Source organism: Manis pentadactyla, chromosome 4 (assembly GCF_030020395.1).
Source record: "Manis pentadactyla isolate mManPen7 chromosome 4, mManPen7.hap1, whole genome shotgun sequence".
Lineage (NCBI taxonomy): Eukaryota > Metazoa > Chordata > Mammalia > Pholidota > Manidae > Manis > Manis pentadactyla.
In genome coordinates this window covers 13,493,120-13,509,056 of record NC_080022.1, presented here as the reverse complement: position 1 = coordinate 13,509,056, position 15,937 = coordinate 13,493,120, and the positions used below count along the sequence as shown (strand labels likewise).

General features: G+C 54.2%; 1 protein-coding gene across 1 annotated transcript in view; it reads left to right on the top strand.

Annotated features, from left to right (window-relative positions):
* IFFO2 (intermediate filament family orphan 2) overlaps positions 1-15,666 on the top strand; it is a 46,513-nt gene extending 30,847 nt beyond the window's left edge. Inside the window, exons 2-9 of the mRNA XM_036914452.2 lie at positions 811-871; positions 2,125-2,220; positions 3,384-3,524; positions 4,802-4,941; positions 8,702-8,822; positions 8,961-9,053; positions 9,928-10,058; positions 11,262-15,666. Coding sequence (XP_036770347.1) covers positions 811-871; positions 2,125-2,220; positions 3,384-3,524; positions 4,802-4,941; positions 8,702-8,822; positions 8,961-9,053; positions 9,928-10,058; positions 11,262-11,367 — 889 coding nt within the window. The 3' untranslated portion in view covers positions 11,368-15,666. The remainder of the gene's footprint in view (positions 1-810; positions 872-2,124; positions 2,221-3,383; positions 3,525-4,801; positions 4,942-8,701; positions 8,823-8,960; positions 9,054-9,927; positions 10,059-11,261) is intronic.
* Positions 15,667-15,937: the final 271 nt, after the last annotated feature.

Below are 15,937 nucleotides of genomic sequence, written 5' to 3'. Positions count from 1 at the left end.
CGTAACTATTATCCTACCCTACTTCTAGTTAATTTGGGGGATGCTGTGAGCCCTCTGTGCCTTCTGCCCTCTGTCCTTCCTGTCCAGCTTCACCAACACCCGCATGAATGAGATGAAATGCATAAAGCCCCTGGAACAAGGCCTAGCACATAATAAGTGCTCCATAAGTAAGAGCAGTATTCATTGCTCTCTGTTTCAATGTGATGAAACAGACCTGGGTTTGAAGTCCAGCCCCAGCCATTAACTAGCTGTGTGTCTCTGGGGAAGACATTTAACCTCTCTGAGCCTCAGTTTCCCTATCTGTAAGACAGAGATAGTATTTGTATGTAGGAAATTTCTTTGCTGGTTAGGGTAGGCTGTAGGACCCGTAGGCTCCAGGAAGGCAGAGGTTGCACAGTAAAAGTTTGTTTCTTGTGGGGGCAAAGGAGCCTGAGTGTGGTGCTGGCTGCAGCCTGGCTCCTGGGTGCCAGCCTCAGCACCGTGTGGTTGGCAATGGCAGGAGCCCTTTACGGTTTGTGTGAAGCAGGATGGCCGTCCCTCCTGCCTTCGTCTGCCCATGGTGCTGTGCTCATGCCTGGAAGCGGCACTTACCACCGCCACCTGCTGTTACAGTTATCTGTCAACCTGGCTATCCTCCCCCTCCTCCCCACCCTAGACTGGGAGCTCCTAGAGGGCAAACAGTGATGGGCTCTTCCTGCCCCTTCCCTGCCCGGTCTGGGGACAGACCCAGGGTGGGTGCTGGCATTGTGTTGGAGGGCCAGATTGGCATGGGAAGGCCACCCTCTGACCACCTGCTCTTGGCTTTTGCAGGTGGGAGGAGGAGCTCGCCAAGCGCATGAACCTGCAGACCATGGTGGACACACTACAGGAGGTAAGAGCCCTCCGAGGTCCTGACCAGGAGGGGTTTGCTGGTGAACCGTGTGGCCAAGGGTACAGTCTTCACGGGGCAAAGCCAGGGACAGTTCCCAGCACAGTCCTACTGTGTCAGCTCCTCAGCTTCTCCTTGATGGAGCCAGAAGGCCTCTTCTGCATCCCTGGCTTTGGAGCTAGGAAGGGAGCAGCACGGTGTTGCAGAAAAGCTCAGGCACAGGAATTGGGAAGTCTGGGTCCACGTCTGGGCACTGCCCTTTACTTGCTGGGTGATCTTGGGCTCATGACTCTCCTTTCCCACCTCTTTCTCCCACCTGAGGCTTGGACTAGGTAGTCTCTAAGCCCCTTGCCCCCCGCTTGCAGGAACTATTTGGGGGCTGAATGCCTTGGAGAGGGCAGGTGGGCATGTGCCCAGTGGGCTCCCGGGCTTAGCAGGCTCTCTGTGACAGGTATGAGAACGTTCCCTGGCTGATCTGGCTCCATGTGTTCTGCGCTCTGCTACTCACCTGTCTGCAGTTTGCCCCGAGCAGCAAACTTCATGTCTTCAGCCTCTGTTTTCCTCTCAGGCAAATGGGCACATAAGTAGCAACCCCAAGAGGAGGCATGGTTCTTCCAGTTTTAATTCCTTTCTGATCTTTAAAGCATCGATCTTCTAAGCACATTAGAGACAGATTAAAATGTCAGTATGTAGAAAGAAAAGAGTGAATGTTCCCCCTCCCTTTCATAACAGAAGCTCTTCTTATTTTATAAACAAAACAGGTTCATGGTCAAATATTTGGAAAATTCAGAAAAACGCAGAGAAGAAAATAAAACTTACTTCCAGTTCTACCCCTCTACAGTTGATAAACTGGTGTGCCACCTTCCAGTCTTTTCTGTGCAAACATACATATATTCTCGATGTGGACATTCAGTTAGGTGGACATGTGATGTTGCCATTTTTGTGATCAGAGGTGGTCAGCTATCAGCAATTTCCCATGGATCGACCTAATACTTTAACCTATGGGGATCATTTGTTACATTAAACTGCTCTTTTTCCTACAATAAGTGTACCTTTGAGAAGTGTTTTCAGCTGAGCAGTGCCTTGCAGTGAGCAGGGCTCAGCGGGAAGCCAGGCTAGGATGAGGTCCTTGGCACCCCTTCCCTGACACTCAGGTGCCCGGCCTGGTTAGATGTCAGGTGTCCAGGGATATAGTCCCTTCTACCTATCAGGGTGCCTGGCCCCCCTAAACGCTTCCCCATCTCCATCCTCTGTAGGCTGCGCAGGAGGCCGAAGCCATCCAGGAGGAGATGAACGAGAAGATCGAGAGACTCAAGGCTGAGCTGGTGGTGTTTAAGGGGCTCATGAGTGATGTAAGTGCCACCAGCTGCCGACCTCAGGCATCCTGATCTCCCCCCAACACCCATCATGCAAGATGCTTCATTCACTCCGAGGCTCCAGAGCTCGGCTTCTAGTTAGAGTCCTGGCTGGCTGCGTTTGACCTGTGAGGGTGACGGATGCATCGCAGACCAGGCGCCCTCCTCCCGCCCCCTCCCCACTTCCGCTTCCCTTGGTCTGAGTAGAGCTGCATTAATCTGCTGCTTAACCCATCCCGCCCTCCTCAGGGCTCCTCTGATGCCTGTGTATTTGCTCCACTCCTTCCCAGCTCGCCTTGAAGAGGGCGGGTGGTAGCCGTAGCCCCTGTGTCGGGGCACCGTGTGGAGCCCATGGCAGGCTTAGGGGACCCCCAGGTCTGGTCTTTGCCAGCCTGAGAGGCTCCCTGGGCCAGCAGCCTTGAGCAGGGTTGCTTTATGAAGTTGGGAAAGACCAATGTGTGTGTCCTTCTGACAGCTGGAGCCCCTCTGAGTAACTGTGGGTGGGGGAAGGTGTTGGCAGCAAAGGCCTCCTTCCTGCTGGGGACCCATGTTTCCTGCCACCTTTGAGCGGTGGGCAGTGTGTGGGGAGAGCTGCCAGGAAGGAGGAGGAGCCCGAACATGGGCGACAGCCTGATATGTGAAGCTGGCTGAGGCTGGAGGAAGCTCCAGGGGCTCCAGAGGGAAGCCCTGGGGTCAAGGGGACCCCTCACCCTATGTGACCCTGCTGTCAGCTGAGGGAGGAATCCTGGAGAGAGCGCCGCCTTGGAAGGCCCCTGGGTCGGGGCAGGTGGGGCGTGAGGGGCGCGGAAGAAAGGAAGGCTTGCCAGTAGGCCTTGTCTTTCTTTTTTATCTTTGCTGTAAAAACATTAACACTGACATGTCTGCCAAGAAGAGGCCTTCCAGCCCTTAGGGAGACTGCAAACACTGCCGCGTGTTGTCCACTCGGCACCAAAGCCTTTAGGTCCTGTGGCCCCTCCACCCCCTTCCCCAGCTGGAGCAGCACCGGCCAGCCCTTCAGGCCCAGGAAAAGCTCAAGGCTCCCCTCATATTCGGGGGCCCACCCCTCTGCTCAGCAGGAGCCCAGGAGTGACTCCCCTGGCCCCTGGCCCCTGGCTAGCTCCATCCCCTGCTCACGTAACCCCCTGCTGTCCTCCCTGCAGCCCATGACAGACCTGGACACAAAGATCCAAGAAAAGGCCATGAAGGTGGACATGGACATCTGCCGCCGAATCGATATCACGGCCAAGCTGTGCGATGTCGCACAGCAGCGGAACTCGGAAGACGTGTCCAAGATCTTCCAGGTGAATAGGGCCACCCTGCTCACCAGCCACCACTCCCACCTGCCACTGCCACCCTCCCGGAGCGGCCTCCAACCCTGCCTGGCCAACCCCTATTTCCCTCACATCTTGCCCACTCCCTGTTCCCCAGAGATAGGGTTTACCCAACTCACCAGGGAAACCAAATCAGGGCTCGCAGACTCTTAGGTTCATCTGACTCCATCATCAGGGCTGACGGCTTCGGACCCAAGGGGGTCATGTGATGGGCTCAAGGAAGGAAATGGCAGAGCTGGGACTAGAACTCAGGTCTCCTGACCCTCCAGGGCTCAGTCCACTGGCTGGCCCACTCTGGGTCCACTGCCCCACTTCCTGCCTCCGCGTACCAGAACTAGGCGCCTTTACCAAGGTCGGGGAGAGCCGGCCAGGCTGTGGGAGTGCTGGGTGAGCCGGCCTGAGCCTTGGCAGATGAGCTCAGAATTCCGAAAGAGTTGCTGTCGGCCTCTCACTATTCTTCATTCCCCTGAAGAGTCTCTCGATTCCCGACCCCCCACAGTGTGTGTGTGTCCTGAGAAGGCAATGGGTCAGCACTGGCCGCTGTTCTCTGGAGAGAGCTTGGGGACTTGTCCGGCTGCCTGAAGGGCACATGTCATTCTCTGAAGGCTGCTTCTTGAATTTGGGGTTGTGGTTTGGCTTTTGCTTGAGCCCAGGGCAATACAGTGTGTTGTTGCTGTAAGCGTGTGACTTTGGGTATAGCTGGCTAAGAGCTGGGCTTCCCTGGGGCCCTTTGTCCACCTCTGTGCCTTCTTGCTGCCCCTCTGCTGGAAAGCACTGGGGACCATTTCAGCCTCTGTTTGGTTTGCTCATGTCTTGCCTGCTTGAAGTGGAGGGAGCCTGGTGACCTTGGGCCACCTGCCTGTCGCCTTTGCATGTGAGCAGCTAGGCCTCTGTGAGGGGTTCTCCTTCTCTCTGGCTGGCCTGGAGACATTCCAGATGACTCTGGCCCCAGTCTGGCCCACTGCTTCCCCCAAGTCATGAGGCTCCTTCTAGTGAGTTGAGCCAATCCAGCCACCAGGGCAGGAAAGGGTCCAGGCTGTCTGTGTCGTCCACCTGCATGTCGCCCCCGTCACGCTTCCTGCTAACACTGCCTGCTTCTTAGAGGAGCTGTTCATCTTTCCTGGCAGTGGCTGGCCCCAGCCACGCTCCATCCATTCTATGGGAGGCCGGCTCCTTTCTCAGACCACCCCACCGTCTGTCCCAGAAGAACCTCCCAGTTAACCTTGATCTCTTCCTTTCTGGGTCAGGTGGTCCCCAAAAAGAAAGAGCGTAAGGTGGCTCCAGACGATGACATCTCCGAGCAGGATGGGGAAGTGAACCGGTTCTCTGATGACGAAGTTGGCTCCATGAATATCACAGACGAGATGAAACGCATGTTTAACCAGCTGTGAGTACCTCTGCTGCCCAGCACTGGGGGCACCTCTCCATTCCCTCCCTAGACGGCTAGGGCAGGGGTGACGAACTGGTGGTCAGGGCTGAAAGTAGCCCACAGATGTGTTTTGTTTGACCGGCATTGGGCTCTGAAAGGATTTGGATTCATTCTCAACATTTACAATATGGGGAGTTTCACATTTTTAGAAAGAGACAAATGGTAGCGGTGGTCTTATTTGTGCGCTAGTCTTGATCAAGCCTTAGACCTGCTCTCACTAGTTGTCCATGTGGTGGGGTGGCTGAGCTGATCCACATGCTGGGGCCCGCCATGCTGGTGGGGGGAGGGCTCCTCCATCTGCACAGTGCTCTATGAGGTCATTTCACTGACTTCGATCAATGTAGGAGGTAGGTTTAACATTCCCCTTTTGTAGATGAGGATACTGAGGCTCAGAGAGGGGAAACAACTTGGTGGAGGGCACTCCACTAAGATGTGGCAGAGCTGGAATTCAGAGCTGGGCCTGTCGGCCTGTGTTTTCTCACTAGGAGGGGCTGCCTGGCTTCGAGGCAGAGTCTGGTGCAGGATATGGGCAATGGTGGGCTGGAGCCGGCTGTACCAGCTCGTGAAAGCTGACTGTAAGCATGTCTGCTCACCCCAGTTCAGTGATGGCACACTGGCAGCTTAAACTCTGCCATGGTGGGAAATTGGCATGAGCTACCAATCAGGGCTGACTTCCCCTGCCCCTAAAGAAAGCCGGTTTCCCAGAACCTCACCCCTGCAGCCGGGATGCTCTGTGGCCTTGGCCTAGCCAGTGCCATATTCTCAGACCCGATCCATCTTTAAGGCTAATCCACTGAGTGTCCTAAAGTGGGGCTGGGGAGGGGCAGAGCCAGCACCGGACAACTGGCCAGAGGGCCTGGAGTCAAAGGGTGGGGCTGGGACTGGGTCTCTGGGGTCCACCTTTCCCCACTGGCCGGCTTTCACCTGCTCTCTCTGGAATCCCTCACAGTTGGGCACCTGAGACCTGAGAACTCATATTTTCCCCAGGTCTCCAATACCCCTACCTCCCCAGCATCAGAGTTTCAGGGCCGAGCAGGCTTTCTGGCCTGATGTCTCTGCCCAGAGTCCTGGGTTTCCAATAGCAGGGCCGCGTTTGGGCCCTGGGCTCTAAGGACCATCACAAAGCCTCCCAGAACCTCTCCCGAGAGGGCACACTCCTTTCAGCAGATGCCTCTGATGCGGACTCACTTCAGAAGCCGAGGCTTGGGCCTCTCCTAATGCTTCCTCAGAGCTCTGGAGCTGCCTTAGCGTTACGAGTTCCAAGATCACTCCAACAACCCCCTTCCAAGTGCAAATGCAGAAATTGAGGCCCCCAGAGGGATGAGTGAGGAGTTGGAACAGAGCTGGGCCCCCAGCTCTCAGTCCATCTCTGTCTCTAACCAGCTGTCTTCATGCTTGGAAGAGATGACCCCCCTCTGCCCTCGAGCCTCACCTTCCCCACCCTGGCCACTTTGCAGCCAGGCCAGGTGACTTGTAAGGGAGATGAGAGTTGGACTGGGCAGGGCTGGCTCTGCCTGTGCTTCCCTGTGCTTGCCATTCCCTTGAAACAGAACTGAGAAGGGGCCGTGCTCTGTGGGTTTGCTGTTGGAGGGTGATAAGGAGAGTCCTTAGACTCTTGATTTAACTTCTGACACCGCTTTCCCCCAAAGCTCTGTTGCTGACAAGGGGAGCTTTGGAAGAGAACCCTTGGTTGGGTTTAGGTTTTCTGAAGGTTGCTTTGAGCATCCTGAGCCTCAGAGATTGTACGCCCCACAGAGCCAGGCTGGTTCGCTTGCATTAAAGGGCTTCTTTGAAGAAATCGTCCCTGTTTTCATAAAGTCTCCAAGGATTTGTTAGGCTGCCCAGGAATGGGGTGAGCAGCAAGACAGCCCCGAGAGCTGAGTCTGGGGGCTCCATCAGCGGTGCTCCTATGTGGAGCAAGGAACTTTCAAATGCTGCAAAAATGGGCAGCAGAGTGTTGGCAGTTCAGATCTCGGCTCAGTACCCAGTTAGATTTACCTGGTTGTAAAGTTGCCTAAGTTAAAATTTAAAAATCCTCTGATCACCCCTCCATCCTTGCAGTTCTAGCAAAGGCCATGCTGACCCCACCCTAGGCAGGGCCCTGGCCCCCTCCTGCTGACATCTCCCCCACTGTGGGCTGAGACCCAAGCAGGCTGCCCCCCAGCAGTGCCACTGAAGTCTTTGAATAGTGTACCCGTGTCAGTGCTGTTTTGTTTTGATCAAAATCTGTTCCTTGGGCTTCGGACCAAGGAAAGGGGGAAGAATTTGCTACTTCCTGTGCACTGTGGCCAGCCCCGCTCCTCCACCCCGCCCTTCAGATCTGTGGGGAGTGCAGACCCTCTTCAGACCCCTTTCTCAAGTCCATCTTCCTGTCCTTTCTGGCTCACCATGCCTCAGCCGGCTGTCCTTCAGATCCCAGACACTGGGGAGGAAGTGAAGTCAGCAGTCGGGTATGCGGCGTGGGGACGGTGGACCCCGGGGGCTCCTCTGCAGCTCCTCCAGGCCGGCAGCCCCGCCCCCTGCAGCCCTGGCCCCAGCTCTAGTCCCTGGACTCAGGGAGCCACCTTCTGGCGCTGGCACGGACTGCTCTGGTGGGAAACCTGGCTCCAGGGGTGCTCTAGGTAGCTTTTTACCAGAAATTCTTGGGCCCTGCCCAGCAGCCCCCAGCCTGGTCCATTGCGGGAAGTTTGGGAGCACTGCCCCGGAGGACCCTGGGAGGCACTGAGGGAGGGTGTGTAGGCAATGGGGAGAGCCCTAGGATGCAAGTCTGGGGACTTGGGAATCAGTCCTCCTCTGTGGATGTCTCACTGGCTCAGGTGCTCTAACTCCTGCAGGCATCAGCCTTCCCATCCGAAAAATGGACATGTTGGGCTGAGTCATTCCTAAGGTTCCTTCCAGTTGGGGTAACTGGTGCATCTCCAGACACCCCTCAGTCCTAGGCAGACCCATATGGCTGGTCACCCTACTCCAGTTCTCGTGAATAAGGAAGCCCTGAAATTACTCAGGCTTTGAATTCAAACCTGATTTCTAGCATGTATTGGTCTAGAAGTACACCTAATTCCTCTGAGCCTCTGTTTCCTCACCTGTAAAATGGGAATAATAATCATGCTCACCTAATAGGATTGTTGTGAGGATGGAATGAATTGCATTTTAATATGTGCTCAGTGGCCAGTCCCATGCCCAGCACATAATAGGTGCCTGTGATGTTTGATGAGAGGAAAAAGCTGTAGGGAGTAGAAACATCTGGCTTTCAGCCCGTTACTGTTACAGGCTACAAGTGTGACTTTGGACAAGTGAGTTATTCTTTCTGAACTGTGATTCTCTCATCTGTAAAATGGGAATAAATAATGTTACCCTTTCTGAGTTATGGAAAAGGTTATATAAGTGCCCTTGCTAAAGTAGGGGCCAAGAAATGAATTGTTGAATGAAAGTTACAAGTTTGGACTTGGGAGGAAAATATCTTTCATCTCCATTAATTGAAGCCTGGAGTCTTAAAAAACATGCATTTTAAATTGCATAAATAGTGTGTAAGTACATTTTGCATTTTAAGAGATAAACTCCACTGATAAGGCCCATGTCCCCTTTGGCCACCTCCCCCGTCTTTTTGGCAGACCACCTTATGGGAGCATGCCCGCTGGGGTAGCACCCGTTTGTCTCCCATCTGGGCCCCTGGAGCCTGGCTTCTGTTCACTTGTGCCGTACGGTGTCATCCCCACAGGCGGGAGACCTTTGATTTTGATGATGACTGTGACAGCCTGACCTGGGAGGAGAATGAAGACACGCTGCTGCTCTGGGAGGACTTCACCAACTGCAATCCCACCATCGACCTGCAGGGAGAGGTGAGCCCAGGGCCCCGCTTCCCAGAGGCTGGGGCATGGGGAACTCGGGGGCACCGCCTTTCAAGGATCCCTCGTCCCATTCTTTCCCAGTAGCCCCCGTCGCCCAGCTAAATTGTCCCCTTTCTTTTGTTCCCTCAGCAAGAGGAAAACTTGGGCAACTTGATCCACGAGACTGAATCCTTCTTCAAGACGAGAGACAAGGAGTACCAGGAGACGATAGGCCAGATAGAGGTGAGGGCTTGGGTGCTAGAGCCCCCGGAGAAGCTCTGTGCGATGGTCGAGACCCCTGGGCAGGGGCTGGTAGAGTGGGACAGGCACAGGATCGGGGCTCGGAAGTCCTACTGACCTTGCCTGGCAGTGAGCAAGTCATACCCCTCATAGGGCCTCAGTTTCCTCATCTGTAAAATGGGGGTAGTGACCCCTGTCTGTCCCAGAGTTTTTTTAAGTTATTCAACCGGGATGGTGATCCCAAAATAACAAAGCTGACATTTGAGTGACATGGACTGACACTAGGCACTGAGTAAGCCCTTTACAAGTACAGCCCCCTAGTATCTGCATACTCTCTGTATGTGCCTAGAGGTACCTGGGTGCCTCTGTCCTCTACAGTAGGGACTGTGCACCCCGTTTTACAGAGGAGAGGATAAGGTAAAGAGAGACCGAGTGAGTTGCCCAAGGCCTCCAGCCAGGAAGCAGCCTCCAAGCCCAACTCCTCTGCCCCAGAGCCTGGGCACTGGCCACTCTGGCAACGAGAGTTGTTGCCGGTGTTGTGCTGGAGAAAGAAAGGCTGGGGTCTCCTTTGCCAGGGGCTGTATCATTTGGTGGAGGAGAAGGGTCGTAACCATGACAGACTAGTCAGGTCCACGTAAGGGAATGCAGAGGTGTGACGGGGGGGAGTTGCAGACCAGGCCAGGCTCAGGGAGGCTGCCCTATGGCTGTTAAGCAACCATTCCCACTTTGGCAGAAGCTGGTCTAGAGGCCTGCAAAGAGCAGAGGAGGGAGGGCTCCCAGGGCGTGGTGTCCAGAGGTGGCCTTAATGCTGCCACCACTGAGGAACCTGCTACAGGGATGTCTTGGCCTCACCTTTATCCACGCTGGTTCTTCTCAGCTGGAGCTGGCCACAGCCAAGAGCGACATGAACCGACACCTGCACGAGTACATGGAGATGTGCAGCATGAAGCGGGGCCTGGACGTGCAGATGGAGACCTGCCGCCGGCTCATCAAAGGCTCGGCAGACAGGTACCTGCCCCCATTCTCCCCAGGTGTCAGTGGTTGGGTCCTTGGGAGGATCTGTGGGGCTACAGCTTACAGCCTGGCCCGTTTCACCTGCCCATTGACCATCCACCCACCCACCTGTGCACACATGCTAGGTGACTTCCGTACCTGATCCCATGTGACTCCCTCAACAGCCCTGGCCCCACTGATGCCACAGCTACTTGTCAAAGGCTTGCTTCGTGCAAGGCCATGGGCATAGAGTGGTGAGCAGAACAGCCACAGCCCCCTGCCCCATGGAGCTTATGCCCACTTTCTGCTGAAATGGCAGGTGAAGGAGGTGGCCAAGCACTCCCACCCACTGTGCTGGTGGGGCTCACATTTGTCCACAGGAAGCTTTCCAGTCTTCCAGCCCAGGGCCACCTGGGTCTGTACCCACGAGACTGACATGCATCCGACCCTTTTTTGCTGGGGGATCCCAAACAAAGGCAGAGCCCCTGACTTCAAGGAACATTCAGCCTTTAGGGGAGGCAGACATGCTAATGATACAATGCAGTGATACATGTAGAATGCTTGGCACAACGCACCGATATGGTCATTGTAGTTGTTTCTCTTATTATGACTATACTGCTGCAGGCTGTGGTTCAGGCTGGAAAAGAGGAAGGAGCAGCTCTTTGGGAACCTAGGCTTAGTGTGTTATACCTAAGCTCATCGAATCCCCCAGAACCCACTGTTGTTATATCCGTTGTTGAGATGGAGAAGAATACACCTAGACAAGTTAAATAACTTGCCCAAGGCCTCCCCAGCTCATCAGTGATAGAGTTGGAATTCGATCCCATGCTATTAACCACTATCTTGTGTGGCCTCCCTTTGAGCTCTGAGTTAATTGGGGTTTACTGAGCACCTGCTGTGTGCCCAAATCGGTGTTAGGCAGTTAGAGGTTAAGAACTGAGCTCAATCCATGGTTCCTGGTTCCAAGGAGCTCTCAGCACCCAGAGCAATTAGTGGCTGGTGTAAGGGGTCCCAGGAGGCCTCTCGAGAGCCACGTTCAACTCGTGTGAATTCTAAGAAGATTCTAAGGAAAGCAGAGCAAGTCAGGATCTCAGGCCAGGTTCCCAGTCTGAGGTTAGATCTTACAGAGGTGGCTGCTCAGTCTTTCCTGCTCCTCGAATCCCTTGAGGGGTCCTCAGGCTGCCCTCTGAATGTCCCCCGTTCTCTTGTGCCTTCCAGGAATTCACCATCCCCCAGTTCCGTGGCCAGCAGCGACTCAGGAAGTACAGACGAGATCCAGGATGAGTTCGAGCGTGAGGCGGATGTGGAGCCAATGGTCAGCTGATGACTGAGACCCCCTGTGCCTGGTGGTCTTGGTGATGGGGCCCCTGCACCCCCTCCCTCCCCATGGGGCCAAGAAGGCTTCCGGAATGGGGCTGCAGACCTCACCATGTAGACTTCCTCTGCCTCCCTCTCTGGAGGCCCCGAGGGACCGCTGCTTCCTTCCTTCCACCCCCCACCAACCAGTGCCCCTTCTCCATCTACCCACCCACTCACGGAATGGTGCTGTCAATTTCTATTGTTCTCCACGTTACAAATGCAGACTTCTGTCCGGACGAGGCAGTGTTAACTGTGCCTTTTCCCTGAAGCTGAGCCACTTTGAGCTCCAAAGAATTACTCCTAGCAGGTGTTTTTATACAAAACTCTAGGGTGAGGGCGGGGCCCCCCTGGCATGGTATACTTGCGGTCTTCTACCCTCCCACCTGCTCCTCTGATTGGCCATGAGCTATGCCGTCCCCTCCTCTTCCGGCCAGCGCTGACTGAGCTGGGCTTGGGGTGGTCCACTGCGCCCCCAGGAAGGAGCTGCTTGCCTTTGCAACCTTGGGGGCCTCCCAAGTGTTTTTCTTATCAAAAGAGGGAAAAGGGGGAAGGAGGTAGGGTAAACAAATTTTTCTTTTCTTTTTGGATCAAGTGGCAAAGCGGAGGGACAAGGCACTGTGGGGGAAAGCGGAGCCTCACTGTGTTTAAACTACTATGCAAAAAACAAAACAAACAAAAAGCAGCTTGCCTTATCGCTGTGGAAGGTAGGCCCTTCTCCCAGACTCCTGGCTGCCCGTGGAGCTGAGAGGGAGGCTGAAGCTAAGATGGTCTCTCTTGCAGCCTCTGAGGGTGCGCACTGACTGGAGAGGGCGTCCTGTCCTGGTCGGTGGTGAGGCCTGGGTCCCGCAAGGCCCTCGGCCCGCCTGACTGCGTTCTTGGGACCTCTGTGGGTTGGGGGGTGGGGGGTCTTTTATTGCCCTGACGACTTGATGTTTTTCGCCCCCCTTCCAGCCAACAATAAGAGGTTATAGATCTGTAATTTCTCTGTGAGAAAGTCTGGAGGGGTCCAGGCCGGAGCTGGGTTAGTTCTGCCTGCTGCCATCTTGGTTCTCCACAGCCCCGTCGCCCGTTTGGCCACTGGCGGGCATTGGAAAGGGAAGAGGAGGGGAGCCACAAGGGCTGCTGGCAGGTTGGAGGTGGTGGGAGTGGAGCTGGAGTGAGAATCAGCCTTGTTCTGCTCGTGGACATATGCAAACCTCTTCCTATAATTCACTTGATTGACCGACCAGCCGGGGAGTTAATCTGAGCCAGTATCTCCCCAAGACTTGAGTGGACCCCTGTTGAAGGGCACCCCGTTGAGGCCACCCACCAAATCTCAGCTTGGAGTCAGACCAGCGGGCTTTGATTATTTTGTTGTTGTTTTTGTTTGTACCCACTGCTGTGGGTGCCATGCTTTGTTTTTGTTGGTCCAGAAGCGCCCCTGGAGGTCAGAGAAGCAAAATGTGCCCAAGAACCAGAACTTAACCACCTGGGTGGGGTCTGTGTCTGGAGGAGGGGCTCTAGCTTCCAGTGGGTTGGTGGCCCTGTCTTTCCTCTTTGGGGTGCCAGTGACCTGTAAGGGCTTCTCTCTCTTCCATTTCCCCCACTTGTTTTGTTGTCATGAAACCATTGTATATAATACTCATTCAGTATATATAGAGAGAGAGAGAGAGAAAGAGAGAGGGAGAGAGAGTGTGTTAGTGACGGTATATAATTTTTTATTTATCAGATGGCCTTTATGAGTTTTTCCTTTTTGTTGTTATTGTTGGGGGAACTTCCTACTGGTTCCCTGTGGCCGTCTGGCTGAGAGGCCTCCGTCCCCAGCATCTCTTACTGGCCAAGCAGTCCTGTGGTAGGTACGTGGAGGGACAATGGTTTCGGAGGAGAGACCGCCTTTCCTCCTCCTCCTTACCGACTCTTGTTCAAAGGGTTACAGGGTTCAAACATACCTGATTATTATTGTCATTATTGTTATTGTTTTAGTTTTAGTTTTATTTTAACCAAAGGTTATCAGAGCCAGTAGGCTTGGACCTCAGCTGCTTAAAAGATTTTCCGTTTGCAGGACGGCCCCATGGGCCTCCTCTGTCCAGGGCTGAGGGAGGCATCGAATGGTGCAGTTTGGGAGGCAGAGTGGAACCCAGCCCTGGGTTGTTCTTAAGGTGGTGGGAGGGTGATAGACCGAAATTTAGGGTTAAGACAGTAAGGCAACAGTGTATTTGCAGGTAACCAAGGTGACCGTGGCAGTTGGTGTCCAGTGGTATTAGTTTTGCTCTCCCCCTCTTATACATAGGACATTATCTTTGGGGACTGGGGTCCTCTGAACTTGTCCATGGAGTATGTAAATGGCAGGAGCCAAGACAGAGGCTGGCTAAAAGTTCCTTCCTGCTGGTTTTTAATAGCTGTTCTCCCCTGGGGAGCAAGGATTTGGGGCAGGTGGTGGGGCAGGGGGTCTGAGGGACAGCAAGGGAATGACTGACCTGCTTCTTGAGCAGGGTCCTGGGTCCTGGCCTGGCTGCCCCCATCCCCACCAAGTTCTTTTGTGAGTCAGTTGCCGGTGGGCCCTGCTTGTCCCCTCGCCATGAGCCTACAGCTTGCCAAGAAAGACCCCAACGCTCTCTGGGGCAGCACCAGTCGGGATGAACTGGTCCATCCTCTGTAAAGCTGTAAATACTTAATTTCCTATTTCTAAGCCCAGTGTCATATTGACATTGGTATTTTAGAATTGTTCTCAAATGGGCTCTCCTGTGCTGCCCTCTCTCACTCTCCTATTTTTGGGGGTTTTATAAAAAGAGGATTGGGGAGGGGCAGGGAGAGCAGCTTCTTTTTGGCTCCCTGGTTGTGGGACACACGCACACAAGTACACATACACACTCACACCATCACTCACTCACTCCTCTGAGACTCTGAACTGGGAAAAAAGCCCTTGGCAAGTAAATGCATTTTATTTTCCTGTGGGAATATGTCTTGAGGTCTCTGAAGGGCCAGACCCCATGGACGTAGCTCTGGGGGTGGAGCTCAGATGACCTACGGAGAATCAAGCCACTACAGCTTGGGATGGGGAGAGAGGGCCATGGGTGGGGGTACTATAAGGTGTAACTTAAGCTAAATGTAATCTATTTATAAAGCAAGAGACTCTCATCTATTTTTATGAAAGGAAAGGTTTTGTAATCTAGGGTAGGTAGTGGTGGGAACCCGGCGTTTTCCTGTGGGCAAGATGCATGTTGCTCCTGGATTTCATATATCAGTGCGCCTCCCCGTCGCTCCCTGGCCGCCCTGCCCGCTCATCCTCACCCCTGAGCGGCTTCAGCGGAGCGTGCAACCCACCCATCCCCGTCCCTGTTCCCCGATCCCTCAGCTTGGTCCTTGGAAGTCTTGGAGGGGTGCTTGTGGGAGCAGGTGGGCAGCAGGGAATTCTGAATTGGGTGGGTGGGGGGAGGGGAGGGGGGCACTCGGGACAGGACAGGCTGTACGTCGGAGGGTGGGTTCTGATTGTTCCTCGAACTCTGGTTTGCTGAGATCCATTTCAAGTCAGCTGTGTCTGGGAGAGACCTGAGAAACAGCAGCGTGTGGGTGGCTATGGACCACTGGTTCAGGAGGCACATGGCTTGCTTGGAGGTTGGGTCCTACCGGATCCCAGGTTGTCGGGCAGCTGGAGCAAGACTGGAAGTGCCCAGAGGTGCCATAGCCCAGCCCTGGCGGTGCCTACTCCAGGCTGAGGCCTGGGCTGCTGGCTGTGAAGTGCCCCTCCAGGGCCCTGGATGAGGAACTGGGGCTCTGGGGGCTTCCACAGACCTGGGTCCCCCTCCCTGAGACACCAAGCTCTGGTTCTGGAGCGGGGAGTCTGGAGGCAGCCAGGTGGGTGTAAATAAAGGCAAATTCTCTCTGGAAGGGAATTTCCCATGGGTGGAAGGTTTCTGGGCTCAGGGTGGATTGTGCGTAGGTCTTGGACAAATCCCTTACCATTCCTGCTGTCCAGCCCTCAAAGAAATGAAGCAAAGGTGCCCTGCCCCCCAAGACCCCTTTGTGGACATTTTAGCACTGACCTGATTTTTAGCCCCATCCAGGGAGACTTTCTATCGCGTGTCCCTTCCCACCCCACTGTTGCTGTCTGTCTGCCAGCTGGGTCTAATGTAAAGGGAAAGGGTTCGGGGTGGGGGGATGTTTCTACTCATTGAAAGACTACTGATCCTACCGGAAACCAACCTGTTTACTGTACTGTTGTAAATATCATACCCTTTATATCCTGTATATTGGCTTCTTTTAAATAAAGTGAAATGTCTTAGAATTGATGGTGCTTTTTTTTTAATTGAGGGTAGTGTTGGGGAAGGAACAGGGGGACTGAGGGACACACATTAAAGAAGAGTAGCCAGTTAGTGACAAAGTAGAGAAATTTCATACCACCTTTTATATTTGCATCTCACAATAAAATCTTTGGAAGTAGTTAAAGCAGGATTTATTATTACATGCCACAGAAGGGGAACTGAGGGCCTGAGAAATCACAGGCTGAATAGTTGGCATGGCCTGGTTTGGAGTTGAGGTCCTCTTAATCATAAAGC